Source organism: Leucopleurus acutus (genome assembly GCF_964270905.1).
Source record: "Leucopleurus acutus genome assembly, chromosome: 6".
Classification (NCBI taxonomy): domain Eukaryota; kingdom Metazoa; phylum Chordata; class Mammalia; order Artiodactyla; family Delphinidae; genus Leucopleurus; species Leucopleurus acutus.
In genome coordinates this window covers 110365816-110382867 of record NC_139149.1, presented here as the reverse complement: position 1 = coordinate 110382867, position 17052 = coordinate 110365816, and the positions used below count along the sequence as shown (strand labels likewise).

The 17052-nt window shown below is 38.3% G+C and overlaps 1 protein-coding gene across 1 annotated transcript in view; it reads right to left on the bottom strand.

Annotated features, from left to right (window-relative positions):
* The window catches only part of PSMD1 (proteasome 26S subunit, non-ATPase 1), a 105196-nt gene extending 88426 nt beyond the window's left edge, over window positions 1-16770 (bottom strand). The window contains exons 1-8 of the mRNA XM_082841761.1: window positions 16637-16770; window positions 12579-12622; window positions 11850-11923; window positions 11494-11663; window positions 7968-8173; window positions 4944-5087; window positions 2585-2811; window positions 69-129 (exon numbers count right to left, since the gene is read on the bottom strand). Coding sequence (XP_082697887.1) covers window positions 69-129; window positions 2585-2811; window positions 4944-5087; window positions 7968-8173; window positions 11494-11663; window positions 11850-11923; window positions 12579-12622; window positions 16637-16652 — 942 coding nt within the window. The 5' untranslated portion in view covers window positions 16653-16770. The remainder of the gene's footprint in view (window positions 1-68; window positions 130-2584; window positions 2812-4943; window positions 5088-7967; window positions 8174-11493; window positions 11664-11849; window positions 11924-12578; window positions 12623-16636) is intronic.
* Between the last annotated feature and the right edge of the window lie 282 nt (window positions 16771-17052).

Below are 17052 nucleotides of genomic sequence, written 5' to 3'. Positions count from 1 at the left end.
AATAATTTACAATATAGTGTGGAAATATATGTTTAAATGGCAACCTCAACTTCAAAAAGCACACTTACCACTTCTGATGTCTTTCCTACAAGTACACTACCTGTCTTTTCTTCTGTTTCCATTGAGTCACTAAAAGGAAGAGAACCAATAGTTACTAATGTGATAAATCTTTTCTGAATAGTATGTGTGGGTGGCTTTTTTTTTTCCTTTTAATCAAACTGAAGGTCTGAACCATGTCCAAATTAAATATCTTGCAAGGAAAAAACAGTTAATTACTTCTTAAGTACTGCCATTAGGAAACGAAAAAGATTGTAAAATAAGATGGAGGCAACCCAGTTAATTGGATTTCCACCAAATAAATTCATAAAAACACGCAAAGCAACTAACTAGGTTAGCAAAATATATGGACAACAAAACCAGGTGACAAAGTATCTCCCAGATTCCCAAAACACGGTCAGGTGAAGATACACCACCACGAGCCACAAAGACCAGTCTGAAGCAAAGCAGCTGGAGCCTCAACAACTCTTAAACGAACCAGCTGACACCCCCTTCTAGGTCAAAGCACTACACTGAGGAGAAAATGCTGGGCACAGAATCCAAATTAAAGCGGCAGAAATGAGGGAAAAAGAAGGCTGAAATAAAAGTGAGAAAGGAAACAGAGCCAGGAGATCTCAGAACACAAAGACACCATTTTGTTTAAAACTCCACAAACACGATAAAAGAGGAAATTCTAGAGAACAGGGAAATTAGGAAAACTATCCTAAATCAAGCCTCCTTTGTAAATATTTAGGAAAACTAATTTCAGTAAAGATAAACCACAGAAAAGGATCAAAGTAAAATCCCATTCACTATAATAAGAAAAAATTATTTGAAAAGAGGTCAAAGATATGAAGAAAACTTTTACAAGATATAAAAGAATATTATATATCAGAAATGAAATAATATAACTAGGGAAAAACTGGGAATGGAAGAAGAAGGATAATTACTTCAGAAATTAAGATCAACTCAGAAAGAACATGAAAGCAAATAAACACAAGAACAGGAGAGGGTAAGGAGAAAGACAATTTTAAAATCAAAAAGAAAGAAATTAAATGCTATTACGCCATGATTAGGAACAAAGGAAGAATGTTTGGATTTCCTGACCAATGCAGAAAAAAATAAAGATGGAAAAGATATGAAAGTTATAAAGGAAGAAGTAAAATTGTCTCTGTTCACAGATGACATGATTCCTATGTAGAAAATTCTATAAAGGGATCTATAAAAAAAATTTACTAGACCTAATAAGTGACTTAAGCAAGGTTGTGGGATTCAACATTAACATAGAAAAATCAATTGTAATTCTATATATTAGCAACAAACAATTGGAAACTGAAATTTAAACGTACCACTTACAGCAGCATTAAAAGACCTAATATACTTAGGAATAAATTTAAGGGAAAATGTACAAAACTCCTGTACTAAAATCTACAAAAACACTGTTGAGAGAAATGAAAGAAAGCCTAAATAAATGAAGATTACAAGATTACTGACTTACAGTAATTTTTATTAGTTCTAATAAAAGTGTTAAAAAAGCTGAGAATGGGGACTTCCCTAGTGGTCCAGTGGTTAAGAATCCGCCTGCCAATGCAGGGGACACGGGTTTGAGCCCTGGTCCGGGAAGATCCCACATGCTGTGGAGCAACTAAGGCCGTGTGCCACAACTACTGAGCATGTGCTCTAGAGCCTGTGAGCCACAACTACTGAGCCCACGCACCTAGAGCCCGTGCTCCGCAACAAGAGGAGGCACTGCAGTGAGAAGCCCCCGCTGGCTGCAACTAGAGATAGCCCGGGCACAGCAACAAAGACCCAACACAACCAAAAATAATAAAAATAAATAAATTAAAAAAAAAAAAAAAGCTGAGAATGTTTCTAACTGTACAAATATGTAACCCAAATGCCTAAAATCTAGCCCAACCTACCCCACCTGAGTTTTTTTTTTTTAATTTATTTATTTTATCTTTGACTGCGTTGCGTCTTTGTTGCCGTGTGTGGGCTTCCTCTAGCTGCGGCGAGCGGGGGCCACTCCTTGCTGTGGTGCACGGGCTTCTCACTGCGGTGGCCTCTCCCGTTGTGCAGCAGGGGCTGTAGGCGCAACGGGCTTCAGTAGTTGTGACTCCCGGGCTCTAGAGAGCAGGCTCAGTAGTTGTGGCAGACAAGCTCAGCTGCTCCGCAGCATGCGGGATCTTCCCAGACCAGGGCTCATACCCATGTTCCCTGCATTGGGAGGCAGATTCCTAACCACTGCGCCACCAGGGAAGCCCTATCTGAGATTTTTAATTTACCTGATTAAATAGCACACATGCTGTCTGGCAAGCACCCTCCCCATCAGACAACCACTTCCATTTCTTTCCATAAGGGTCCATTTCTTTGGTTTTCCTTAATGTATGCAGCAGAGTGCAAAACAGAGCAATAGCTTTAGTAAGAGGCTAATCTATGAAAGCTAATGGTGAAATTTATTCTTATATTATGTTGTCTATAAATATCTATTCCCAAAATGAAATAAAGATTGTTGAATTAGTTCTCATACAGAAAAAGATACTTATACCTGTCTTTCTCTGATCCTGGAACAGTACCCGTATTGGTGGATCCAGGCACAGAAGCAATAGGGGTGCCAACAGTTCGAAGATTCTGGATTACAGATGACAAAAACTGCTGGCTAGCGCTTTCATACAAATCAAAACAAATCTGATAAGCCATCAGGAGGTTGTCTTCCTTTACCAGTTTTTCTAAGATATCACTCACAGCCTGAGGATCATCTAAGAAAATTAAGCACTGAAATGCAGATAAAGAACAATTACATAATAATTGAAAACTTTGTCTACAAGATACTTACAGAGTGATAGTGAACAAATATAAGTAAAGGCAAACTGGGGCAGACTAACTATCTAGTCTAGCATTCTATTTCTGATCCTGGCACCAAAGTTTTCCTGAAAATGGAATCTGCCTTCCATAAGAAAATCCATACAACTTATATTCACAGCTCCTAACACTGTGCCTGGCAATCAGCAATATTCAATAACCGGTTGGTGAGTGAATCTTGGCTTCTTTAAATCTTATCCATAAATCGCTATCAAGTGCTCTGTAGTAACTTATTTTCTGCTTTACCATAAATTGTAGGAGTCGTTCATTCATTTAACACATTGTATTGTGCTGGGCCAGGACAAGAGGCACATTTTAAAATGACCATTTTGAAGTATTTCTCTTACTATTCTTAGAATTTGCCACATGTTTTAACAAAAACCACCCAATAAATTTAGGATTTTTCTTTTAAGAATTCAATTTAAATTTTCTTGTTCCCTTAAGCAGCAAATAACTCAATTTCAAAATGAACACATTAACCAAAGTTATTATAAATTAAGAATAGGAAATTATGGAAACAAAATAAATGACCAATACCAGGAGACTGGTTAAGAAAGGCAAAGTATATCCACTGAATGACTACTGCACAATAAAGAAAGAGTTTGTATAAGAATTTATGAAATGTCAAAACATGAAAAAATGTTAAATTGAAGGAAATATATAATTGATACTGTTTGCTTCCAGGGAAGGGAAATTGGGAGCCAAAGGAAAGAAGTGTCAAGAAGACTTTTTACTGTATATCCTTTGATTCTTCACGAATTTTGAATCATGTGAATGTAATATTATCTGTTCAAAAATGTATTTTAAAAATGTAAAATAAATTAAAAAAAATTTTACAGGGACAAGGAATAAAATAGCTAAAAGAAATAAAATTACTTCTGAGGAATAAAACTGAAATACACAGAGGAAGAAGGCAAAGGACTACCGTTTTTCATGTAAGTTTTTAAAAACCATTTTTAAAACTATTAAAAACTATTTAGAAGCAAACAAAACTCCAAAAACCTCTACAGAGAAAAGTGAAAGGAAATATACTGTTAGGTGGACTTCGGGTGATATAAAGGTGGATATTTTTCTTCTAGCTTTTTCTGTGTTTCACACTTGGTTTAAAAAGCATCAAAAACTATATATAAAATAGATAAGCAACAAGGATTTACTGTACAGCACAGAGAACTATATTCAGTATCTTGTAATAACCTATAATGGAAAATAATTTGGAAAAAAAAAAACCTGAATCACTTTGCTGTACATCTAAAACTAACATAATACTGCAAATCAACTATACTCAATTTTTAAAAAAAGCATTGAAAAAAAGGATGTATTAATCTAAATTTTAAATATGTATAGAGGATAGAAACACATATTGAGAACACATTATAATGAAAATATAACAAACCAAATGCGTGATAAAATGCTGCGCTCTAAGCAGAATACAAAAATTTGTCAATAAAACACAATCTAGCCATTGAAAAGAATGAGGTAGCTCCACATGTGCTAGTAGGTGGAGGAAAAACAGTTATGAATCTTTTAATTGGGAAAAGGCCAATGGAAAGGGAAAGATACACTTTTCATTTTATATATTTTCTATACTGTCTTAATTTTTTTTAAAGTGTGCAAGCAAGTCCATACAATAAAAGAGATAAAGAAAATATACCCAAAGGTCTTGGCTGGTGTTTGGGGAATGAAACCAAAGATAATTTTTATAGCTGAAATTCTTTTTAGAAATGACATAACATAGGTACCGTTTTTATCTTTTCTTCTACCTTTTTTTTTTTAATCTCATTTTCAAAAATTTCCTTAAATGCCTGGGTTATTTTCAAAGTGAAAAAAAGAATACATAGAAATAACATATTATAACAGCTTTTTAGTTTTGAGAGATTCAGTTTCTTATCAGTAAAATGGAATATAAACGCATAAAGTATCTTCACAAGGCTGTTGTAAAGATCAATTGAGATACATGTATGAAATGGTAGTGACGTGATGTTATATAATATAATGTAGTGAGGCATGGCTCAGCAGTACAGTGTAAAGTAATGCAATGTTATTACCTGACAAACATTGATGAAATCAGGTTTCTCCAAGTTCATGTAGATTTTAACTAGAACTCTCAGTACTTTATTCCGAAACTGTTTATTCTGCATTAAAGACATGCAGAGCTTGAGGCTATAAGCCAGCATTCCTGGGACATCATTCTGAAAGAGATAATTTGAAGAGATATGATTATCTGGTTACTGAAGCATGTTTATTTAGAAATCAAATTATTTTAATCGATATTCTTTAGTCATTCTAGGCAGCTAAAGATTTATTTGCTACTTAAACAATAAACCTTAAAATTTTTAACCATTTTAGATGAAAATCTTAAAAGAAAATGACCTATTTCCCTGTCTTCATGAAAAAAAATAGGTTGAAAACAATTAAATATTTAGTGATCATCCAGGATCATGACTATATGACCATAGTATACTATAACTGTGGTGGTGCTGTTAATTACTATAAAAAGATCTATACAGCTGTACACATACCAAGTGGCTATGCTTTTCAATTGTGTCTGCCTCTAGTCTTGCTAACCCTCATGACTTACCGCCTATACTCATTGGCCAGGAACACAATGTGATAGAACTATTCTCCAGCTCTGAGTGACTCAAGCTTTGAGTGCTGTCACATCTAGCTGGTGCTCTCCCGAGGAAATTTTGACTCCAGATTATTTGTTTATTTATTTATTTAATAAATTTTTAAAAAATTTTTATTTATTTATTTTTGGCTGCGTTGGGTCTTCACTGCTGTGCTCAGGCTTTCTCTAGTTGTGGCGAGCGGGGGCTATTCTTCGTTGCGGCACGCGGGCTTCTCACTGCAGTGGCTTCTCTTGTTGCGGAGCACAGGCTCTAGGTGCATGGGCTTCAGTAGTTGTGGCGCACAACTACTGTGGCTTAGTGCTCCACGGCATGTGGGATCTTCCCGGACAAGGGCTCAAACCCATGTCCCCAGCATTGGCAGGTGGATTCTTAACCACTGTGCCAGCAGGGAAGCCCCTCCAGTTTATTTATGTTTACCTTGTGGTTCTTCAAAGCATACCCAATATTTGAGATACGAACTTAAAAAAGTCCTTCAACATAAATAAGCATACCCAATATTTGAGATACTAACCTATAAAAGTCCTTCAGCATGATAAGCATGCTGAAGAGCTACAAGTGTACTTCTCAAAAAGCGAGTTGAGAAATTAAAAATTCACAAAATTCACTAATTCGAAAAGATATACACACCCCAATAGCAGTGTTATTTACAATAGCCAAGATATGGAAGCAACTTAAGTGTCCATCAACAGATGAGTGGATAAAGATGTGGGGTGTCACACACACACATATATATATACACAATGGAATACTACCCAGCCACAAAAAAGAATGAAATTTTGCCATTTGCAGCAACATGGATGGACTTGGAGGGCATTATGCTAAGTGAAATAAGTCAGACAGAGAAAGACAAATACTGCATGATATCATTTATATGTGGAATCTGAAAAATACAACAAACTAGTGAATAAAACAAAAAATAAAAGCAGACTCACAGATAGAACAAACTAGTAGTTATCAGTGGGGACAGGGAAGGGGGAAGGGCAATATAGGAGTAGGGGATAAAAAAGGGTTATTATAGGATTATATGAAATCATGTGTGTGAAACTTTCGAAAACTGTAAAGCACTATAAAATTTAAAGATAGCTTTGTTCAATGATTAAAAAAATATTTTTTTAAAAAGGCAAGTTGTGACCTATCGGCGTATACATTATGAAATCAACTTAATGGGACTAGCATTTTTTAAAAAATGAAATACAATTTTAAAATATCAGGATTATATCGTAAGTAGAAAAAGTAGGTATTATTTCATCCTAAGTTACATCTATATGTACATGTGCACTGGGATGTAAAGTAAGACGCATTTCTCACTCTGCTTTATTCTTTTTAAAAAAATGTATCACCCCTTTACCTTATAGGGAATAAGGCTTCACTGCCTATTCCCCCAGTGGATTATTCCATTTGGGCAGGAACTCTGTTGGTCTTGTTTGCCACTGTATCTCCAATGTCTAGAACAGTGTCTGACACATAATATGCACTCAAAAAATATTTGTTGAATGAATAAAAACAAATATTTTAGTTCTATTCACCTGAAGACAAGGAGAAACTACAACTGCACAAAAATCAAACAGAGCAAAATAAGGGCCGTTCTATGACACTGGGTCATTCATTCATTTACTCATTTAAACTAATCTTACCACTGCTGCTAAACACTGCCTTAGGCTTTGGAGACCCAGTGGTGAAAGTACCTATCCTTAAGGAGGTTATAATCTGGTGGACCTAGCTGGACCTAAGGGTTGAGGAGGGTATGGCTGGCAGGGATTGACAGAAGGATCTGTAAACAAATGACAGTTGAGCTGAACTGTGAATCTTGAACAGGAATACAGCAGGTAAAGAAAGAAAGGGAAAAGGAATGTTTTTGGCAGGGGCAATACTTTTGGCAAAGGGAATGGGGTATGGTACATCTAGCAGAAGAGACAAGGTCAAAATGGCTGGAGTGCAAAGAGCTAGCTTGTGGAAAAGGATAGGTAGTGAGGCAGGCAAAGTGGGCATGCAGATCAATGTCCATTTAACTCAGTCTTGCACCTCTCTGACCACTTTGGTTGGTGACTTACAACTGTCATAATTATTGCAAAACACCCCCAAACCAGGAATGTAGCTTACAGTTTTAACCATGAAAAATGCATTACAATAGTAGTTTACCCATACAGTCTTCTTAAAAAGGGCAGGGTAATTAAGACAACTTCCCCATGCAAGATCTCAAAGGAATAAATGTGGTAAGATAAAAGCAACTATTCGACAAACACAAAACACAGCCAAGGTTCATTTATAAACATAAAATACATATATTTTATAAATATAAAATTAAATTTTTCGCAAAAGAGCACCTTATTATATCTAAGTTAGATTTTCTTTTCACTATCCATGCAATTTTCAGTTTTAATTATTTGCTCTGCTGATTCTTCATCAATAGCAACCTCTAAAATCCCATCATCTACCTACCGACTCAAGTATAGTCTTCTCAAAGACGTCCAGTCTTCGTGTCTCCAGAGCAATGCCGATAGCTTGCTTATACTTGTGATCATCTAGACATCGTTGAAACATTTTATTCACAATGCCTTCCAATCTCTGGTCAATTGGTTTTTTTTCTCCTTCAGGCAAATCTGCATTTTCCACACACTGTTTGGTGTAGTGATCAATGCACTTTGCTATAGAGAAATAAAATAACTCTGATCAGATGGTAAATTGGGCTATACTACTAGAAAGGACAATGCCTACATTTATAATCATAAAAATAACTTATGGGATGACTATGGAGTAATGAGCAAATTTCAAATTTTTTAAATGCCGTAAGTTATACCTTCAAATTAATATTGTTCCGTTCGTAACAGTTACACTGCAGGGCTACACACTAATTCCAGTAAGCTGACATTATTTAAAACATTTCTAGGACTTCCCTTGTGGCACAGTGGTTAAGAATCCGCCTGCCAACGCAGGGGACACGGGTTCGAGCCCTGGTCCGGGAAGATCCCACATGCCGCGGAGCCACTAAGCCCGTGCACCACAACTACTGAGCCTGCGCACCTAGAGCCTGTGATCTGCAACAAGAGAAGCCACTGCAATGAGAAGCCCGCGCACTGCAACGAAGACCCAATGCAGCCACAAAATAAATAATTTTTTAAAAAAATTTCTCTTTTTACTGTTTATTATTCAAAATTATGTTATTCAACTTGACTAAGCTGCTTATTCTACAGAGTTGGCTACAAACAGCTGCTGTTTTCACTCTCAAACACAAACACTTGCCATGATTGAGGATATTAACAAAAACCCTATTGTAGCAATTATCACATGGCTATAAGTTACACTTCTTCACATTAATGAAACTATCAGATCCTTGATAGTAGAGAGTCTGTCTATGACCTGAAATGTGCCACAGGTTCTAAAGGCAATCCCAAGAAGATTTCCAAAAACCTTTCCGGCAATCAGCTAAAATATTCAGTCTCAATGTGAGGTAGGTTGAACCTATTCACACATACTTCCCCTCTCCCCCAAACAGGGAGTCTGAAAATTCATGCAGTGGTGCATGTGCATAATTTGGCTTTCCCATTTCACAGTGATTTGGGTGAATGGGGAGGATGAGGCAACATACTGAAGGGTATCATGTTTACAACTTACACTACTTTACAATCATAACTTAAACTTTTTAGGAGCAACCAAGAAAGGAAATTTCCCTAAACCTTCTTCCACCTTCTTAAGGAAAACAGCCACTCAAGCTGAATGACATATATAATAGTTATCCTCTCTATAACTCACTGGCCTGTCACCCTCCCTTTCAAAGAGAAAGGTACAAGGAAAAGATTAATTAGTTGCAAACTATAGCCCCAGGAAACAGAAATGATTTGAACTAGGATAAAGAACTGCTGGTCTACTAGATGGCCCATGTTAATGGGTCTATATTTTGGGGGAAGCAGAGGACTTTTATAAATTGGAATATACCACATTCAGGGTCCATCCAGGTAGGATTAGGCAGGTTCAGGTACAGTTAGTAAGAACTAAGTGGCACTCACAAGCAGACCTTAAACAAGTTTGGTTGCAGAAAATCTTCACCAGGCCCTAATATGAGCTTTTTGAACCAAATGCAGTTGTGAGGAAACATTCCCCTACCTCATCAGAAAGGAATCTCAGATTTATAACATTTGGGGAGCTTTCCTTAGTTAATAACTGAGGAAGAAAAATGTTACCTCCCAGGTTTCAAATGAGACCTGTGCTCTGACTTACCAGGTTTATGTCATAACTGTATTCCAGAACCGAGCCTCATTCCTAGCTGAAGTCTTATAACAATCGGGAGAAGATTGAAAATTCTAGCCTTGAATTTTCTGAGTGTACTGTTTATGACATTCATTAAGAGCCTAGGAAGGCTTTCCTAAATTCTATTTTATATATTCTCTCACAAATCTCACTGACATTTAAAAAAATCCATTCTAATAGTCCCAAGAAAACTAGAAGGGTGAACCCCATTTCCACACAAAGAAAAGCAAACAGAACTGGTCTACCAGTCAACAATCACCTTCTACAAGCTAAGACTAAGATGATACACAGGAAGGCATCTACCACCTCATAGCCTCTTAGGGACCAGCTGTCCTGATTAAAAGCATCATTTGTAAAATGTTAACACTGCGAGCACTTGCAGATCACCACTGGAAAAAATTATCAACATTCATCAAAAAAAAAATCCTTCAAGTAAGAGAGAAGAGATAAATGCACTTAACTCACCATTTCTAACTTAATGTAGGGAAAGTGCTCTGGTTTCAAATGATACGGTCTATTCTTTAAAATCATCTGTTCTTCCCACAGGATTCACAGATGAAAACTCCAATTCAGTGAGTTCCCAACAACAATAAACTTACTTGCAACATTCTCACACCATCATGGCAAAAAAATTTTAAATGTGAACACAAAATCTTACTTCAAACTTCAGGGACATTTGAAAAGTACCTCTCTGGACTGCCTTGTGCAGCATTTCCCAATTTCTGAAAGAGAATACCAATATTCTCCTTTTAAGGGTTCAGGTGAATAATGCACATCTCCTCTTAATCAGCAATTCAAAAAACTATACTATACACACTTGACAGAGAACACACTCTTGGGCTCTCTGTAACTATGATCTAAAGCTTGATAGTCAAAAAGACACGTCTGAAGGGTATGCAATCCCTTCTTTCATCTATTAGAACAGGAGTTTTCAAACATTTTTAAAGCTACAAAAGCTTTGAACGAACTCTTACAGAGCTGGTTCAACTTACAAGACAGAGAATCCCAAACCTTACCTGTGTGCTACCCTCTCACTTCAAAAATACAGAAGCAAATAAAAAAACAATGGCTACTAGTAGAAACAGTATGGATTTCGTAGTGAGGAAGCCTGGGTTTTAAATTCTGACCCTCCTATTTAACAGCCATGTGCCTTTATCATCTTGAAACCCAAGTTTTCTCATCTGTAAAACAAGGCTAGCTCCTTCTTCACAGGGCAACTGTGGAATAAACTATGCTATGAAGAACGACCAGTACAGTGCCTAGTACAATGGAAACACTCAATAATGGTTTCCTGTGTTAGAAACAACTCTATAAATTACTATCATTTAATTTCTGATATTCACAATAATCTGATTTAATTTTTTCATATAACAGTATGCTCACTGGAAAAGAGGTAAACATAATCACTGAGATAACTATCTTTGTGTTAAGTTGGCTGCTTCTGAATAATTTCTTAGATTCATTCTTAAAATATTTTGTGAGTAGAGTGTCTTTATTATTACTGTTATTCATGTTATTGTTCATTACGACAAAAAATAAAGCACAGAATTCTAGGGCAGATCTAAAAACTCAGGCTGCATAAAATTACTGTAGAAAGATTATGAACTTTCAATTAAAATGAAATGTGGCAACCTCAAAGATTCAGGGAAAAAAATGCTATATGTACTAGAGCAAGAAAGAAGCCAACAAGATAAAGCCTTACTAGATGGAAGATAATTACCTATAATAGTCTCCACATATTCAGAGTTATCATTGACATTGAAGAGGTCACCTGCTCCAAGTGCATAATTCAGAGACTCCTCAAAAGCCCCCAGGTGATAAAATACTTTAGATGCCACTAAGGCTGCAAACTGCCGACTCCGGAAACCTTCATCTTCATACAAAACTTCTCTGAAAGAAATTAGGAAGTATAGGCCTAGTTCAAACTGTGGTTCTCCTTAAAAATTCCAAATCTAAATACTCAAGCCGCAATTTAGTGGCAGCAAATCTCTAAATGAATTAATAAGCCACAAGACCCACAGATAATTAAGGTTGATCTACTTTATTCCAATTTATAGAAATAAAGTAAATTCTTACATTTTGTCTACAGACTCAGAAATTTCTGCCCAGAAGTCATTGACCACTGCATTCAATTTGTGTAGTGCAAATTCCTGTAGAAGATAAAACCAAAATTCGATTTTGAGACAGACTTACCATTATACTTCCTTAAAAAAAAGTTTCCAACAAATCAGTGGCCAAATTCTAAGTCATATTTACTAAATGACAAATACAAAAGTTTACCAACTGACTTTCCATTGGGCTTACATACTTCCTTTCTGTTTTCAATCATAAAACATAATGTCATTCCTTATCATACTGAACATTTTTCTTCTTTGACAGTATGTGTAAGATTGACTCTAGGCTGCTGGTTTGGATATAAATGAATTCAGGTGCCTAGAGCCAACTGAAGTATATTCCAAATTTTTGTCATATGAAAATAGTTTTAAAATATGTGATACAGAAGTAACTTTTTGTGATTGCCGTTGATAAGAAAAATGGTGTGTGTGTGTGTGTGTGTGTGTGTGTGTGTGTGTGTGGTTTCCAGGTGCCACACTGAGATTTATTTGCCTCAGCTTTGTTAAACTCTAGGGAAAACCACTGCTGTTGCCAAAATACTGTCCTGTCCTCTGGGGCTAGATTTCAGTGACTAGGTATAGACTAAGTAGGACGGCTATTTTAAATGGTGGAAGATATACAGTTATCAGTAAATTCAAAGAGCTTCAAAGTACTCATATTAAGCCCAGTTAATTTTTCTTCAACTCATACCTTAAGCTGTGGTTCTTCTTCATCCAGAAGAGAAATTATTCCAGCTATAAGACAAAAGGTATATGATTATGAAATACATATCCTAAGATAAACTAATGCTTAGTCAAAAATATATCAGAGTTGGAAAAAAAGTATTTTTTGAGGGGTGACTTCACTAGAGGAATCATTATTTTTCTTTAAAACTGAAAAGGTTTATATTTCAAATTTTAAGAATTAACTATGTTATCAAACCCTCATAATACCATATATATCACATTATTTGCCTAATTCAACAGTTTTCAAAGCATGGTTCCTGGATCAATTAGCATTAGCATTACCTGGGAACTTGTTAAAAATAAAAATTCTTGGCCGCATCACAGATCTACTGAATTAGAAATTGTGGGGATAGGGTCCAGTAATGGAGCCATAAGCCTTCCTTGTCATACTGATATTCATTACAGTCAATCACTGGCCTAATTTACTGACCAAAATGAGAAACTTTCCTACACAATTTTAGAATAAAATTATTCACACAAAATAAACCAAGAGTTATAAAATTATTTACAAAAGCAGGAGTATTTAGTCATCAACTCACAGAATAAAATAATTCGATTATTTCAAGATGCCTATATTAAGGCACCTCTGTTGTAATCACAAGTAACCTAGAAGGTTTTGCTAAATGATGAGCAATCTCACTTGTTCTGACTTCAATTACTGAAGCACAGCATTCCCCATGTGACCCTGAGGTGATTAGCACTAACACTGGGGAGTAAAGGAAATAACAGTCCTCTCCAAAAAAATGCACCCTGAAATACAGTCATATATCAAAGGGATTATTAGAAAAAAAGACGTGGGAAATTACCGTCCTTGGACCATGAAGGAAACTAAACTGTCTCTCAGATATGTTTTCCATGTAGGTCTTAAAATCATTCCGGAACACTGAGCTGGAACACTGAGTTGAAACTGTGAGCTGATACAAAGTGTCAAGGCAACTTTCCTTAGGAGATGTAGCCATTTCTAACTGGTAAGTGTAGGTCTGCCAAATAGCTTCAAAATTTAGCAAACAAAACTATGCCATGGTTCTAGCTAGGGCATACTACTGTTCAAAAAGCATTAAAGCAGATAAAATGAACTTCTTGGTACTCTAGGTTGGTATAACAAACCCAGAACAGAGAGGCTGAATTGACAGCATGAAGAGAAGACAGATTAAAGAATGCAATCAGGGGAGGGGAGGGGGATTGTGAACTAGTGACATGGAAGAGCTGATAGACAAGAGTACCTTAAATGTGGAACAGATCATAAATGGCAGAATGCTTTATCAAAACACTAAAAATGCTACCCATTCCCTTATCATCAATCAACGGTATGTCTGAACTGCTTTTACCAAAAGAGGTGATGGATTTCTGTATACTCTGTTTGGTTTCACTTATGACTAACGCGTTATATGGTTGTCCTGGCTTAGAAATGCAGCCGTTGTCCGTGGAACACAACTAAATCAAATACCTACACTTCATACACAAATATTTCTCATCTTAAAAACAACAGAACTCACCTTTAGATGCGGGACGAGGCGCACCTGGGGAATGGGGAATGTTTCAGGATGCTAAAAAGTTTCTTATGCCATAATATGAAGTCAGCAGATGTTACCTAAAGTTGCTGTATCAATTTATAGCATTATTTTAAATAGCATATTATTTATAAATATAAAGGTATGCTCCAGAAGACACAGCTTAAAAGTTGAAAACAGTTGCCTCAATGAATAAGGGAAAAGAGGAGTGGGAGACTATTGTTTGAAAGCTTTTACGCATAATTTTCCTTTATTATGTTAAAAAAAAAAATTCATTCTCATGTCTCCCTCCAGTAACCACCTATCTCTATCTCTCCGCTCCCTTTCACAGCCAAACCTCTTGGAAAAACTTAACAGTGCATGTTGACCTCTTATTCACCACTGTGTTCTTAGTACCCTGCAAGTGCCTAGGCAATAAATGAACAAATAAACTGACTAATCCAAACTAGTACCTGTTAGGTTCTGTTTAGCACCCGGGACAGATCCTAACCCACAGAGAGCCAAAGGACAAGAAACCAAGTGACAAAAGGTTTGGAGCAGAAGCTGATAAGTAATCCAGTAAACGTAACCAATGACAGTAACGAATACACACTATGCTATCACCACCGAGTCTCAGAGTAAGACCTCAAAAATCATTAGGTTTAAAGTCTAGAAAATCCCCACCAAGTGTTGTTTCAGCCTCTACTTAAAATACTCTGGTGACTGATTTATTGATTTGATTAGCTAACTGATTTCTTCATTCGAGAAATAATTCTGAACTTCTGTCATCTGCTTGGCAGTTGTTCTAAGAATTATGAAAAGTTTCCCGCCCAAAATTCTACCACAGAGAGAAAAACAGTAGTCAGGCAAGTAAACAAAGTAATTACAGGACTGTAATGAAGAGAGGGGACAGCTGAGGGGGAGAGATGCAGCATGTTTTAATAGAATGATCAGGAGAGACTAACATTTGAGCGGAAACTAAGGGAAAACTTGAGGAAGAGGAGTTTAGAAAGGGGGAAAAGAATGTGACAAGGCCTGAGATAGGAGAGAAACTGACATATTCAAGGAACAGAAAGGCCAGTATGATCAGGGTATAGTGAGGAAAAAAGTAGTACAAGACAAGCCAGGAATCAGATCATGTAGGCCTATAAGCCTGGATTTTATTATAAGCACAATGGAAACCACTGAAGAATTTTAACCAGAAAAATATTGTGATTAAGGTTTAAAAAAGAATACTCTGACTACAACACGAAGAATGGACTATACGGAGGCAATTGTTGGAAAAACAAAACCTTAAGGCTGTCAAAGCAAGGCAGGCAAGAGATGAAGGTGGTGTGGGCTAAGTAGAGGATCTGAAAAACAGTGAGGCCTACGTCTACAAGCAGCAAGAAATTTAGTGCTCATTTTCTCTTTAGAGAACTCCGACTGGATGGAAAAGCTTTTCCTTACATTGAACTAAAATTCATCTCCCAATCATTTGTAACCACTGGAGACAAAACTCTAATCCCACGTACACGTGACAGCTCTTCAAGTCTTTAAAGAGAACTATTATGCCTCCCAGGTCTCCACCAATTTCTTTAAGCAATCCTTATAAACACACGGTTTGGAGCTCCTTACAAGTTACTGTCCTCTGATTATCAGTCTGTTTATAGCAAAGCACTTGTGGGGCAAGTGTAGAGTAAAACAGGACGAGAAAAAAGTTTGTGAGCAGGCACGAAAAACGGCACCGAGGCTGTGGACAGCTACGTGCACATCAATCTGCAGCCCGGGACTTAAAAATCTCCACTTGAAACCTGACTTCTACAGCTTATCCCGCTGCAAACGTCATTCCACGATCTACGCACACAACGGTTAAGTGTAGGAAACCTGCCCCAGACACCCATGAGTTCTTTCTTCAAGGCAGCATAGTTAGCATCTAGCCTCAAAACCACAGTTGGATTCTCAGTATAATGTCTGCTTTCAGGATGCTGTCTTCACCGAACACGAAAGTTCTCTGGGTGCTTTAACTAAATATCCTTAGAACAGACCCAGAAACGACCCGCCTCAAGCCTAGTTTAATTTAGATTTCCCTCTAAAGAGAAAGGTGCTAGGTCAGGTCGAGAAGTACTTAAGTAGCATGGGCTGCCTTACAGTCCGGCTGCACCGGGGGACCATCCCACCCTAACCACCTGCAAGGAAGGGCTGGGCTCGGACGGCCCCACATGGTCAACCGCCGAAGGAAGAGAATCGAGGAAAACCCGTCGGGGTCGGAGAAGGGCCCAGGAAGCCCCTCGTGTCCGGGCACGGGGGTGTGGCTGCGGAGGAAGAACGAGCCGGTCAACCCAGCGCGATTCCCCCGAGCCGGAGGGGGTCGCGAGGGCCCCCGGAGAGCCCGGGCCACACTGCCAGCCCCCGGCCCGGGTCGTGAGCCTCGCGCAGTGAGCAGCCGCGCAGGCCGGTGCTCCGCCGGGAGGTGCCCAGTCACCGGCCCTGACTCAGCTAAAAGCCGGCGTGGCGTCTCCTCCCTTTCGGCGCCGGCTGCGATCCCACTCACCGGCTGAAGTGATCATGGCTGCGCCCCGTACTAGCCCGCCCGCTCGCTCCCTCGCTCGCTCGCCGCACCGGCCGCGCCGTCTGTCAACTCCCTGCCCGCTCGCTCCGCCGCGCCGCCTGGCTCCCCGGGTGCCCGGTTCAGTCAGTCGCCTCTTCAGGCCACCGGCTCGCTTCTCATCCAGGACCCCGCCCGCCCCGGGGCTGCCCGCTGTCCCGCCTGCCGCCTGGCGCGAATTCTCCCCAGGCCTGTGTCTTCCGTGCCGCCACTGCCGCCCCGCCTCGCGAGGGAGGGTGCACGGAGAGCTCCATGGTGTTCTCTAACCCTCCTCGAGGTCAGCGATCCCGCGGGAATGGGAACAGTCGTCTGCACCTGGGATCAGGCTTCAGAATAGCCACCCCTAGAGAAAGGCCTCCCTC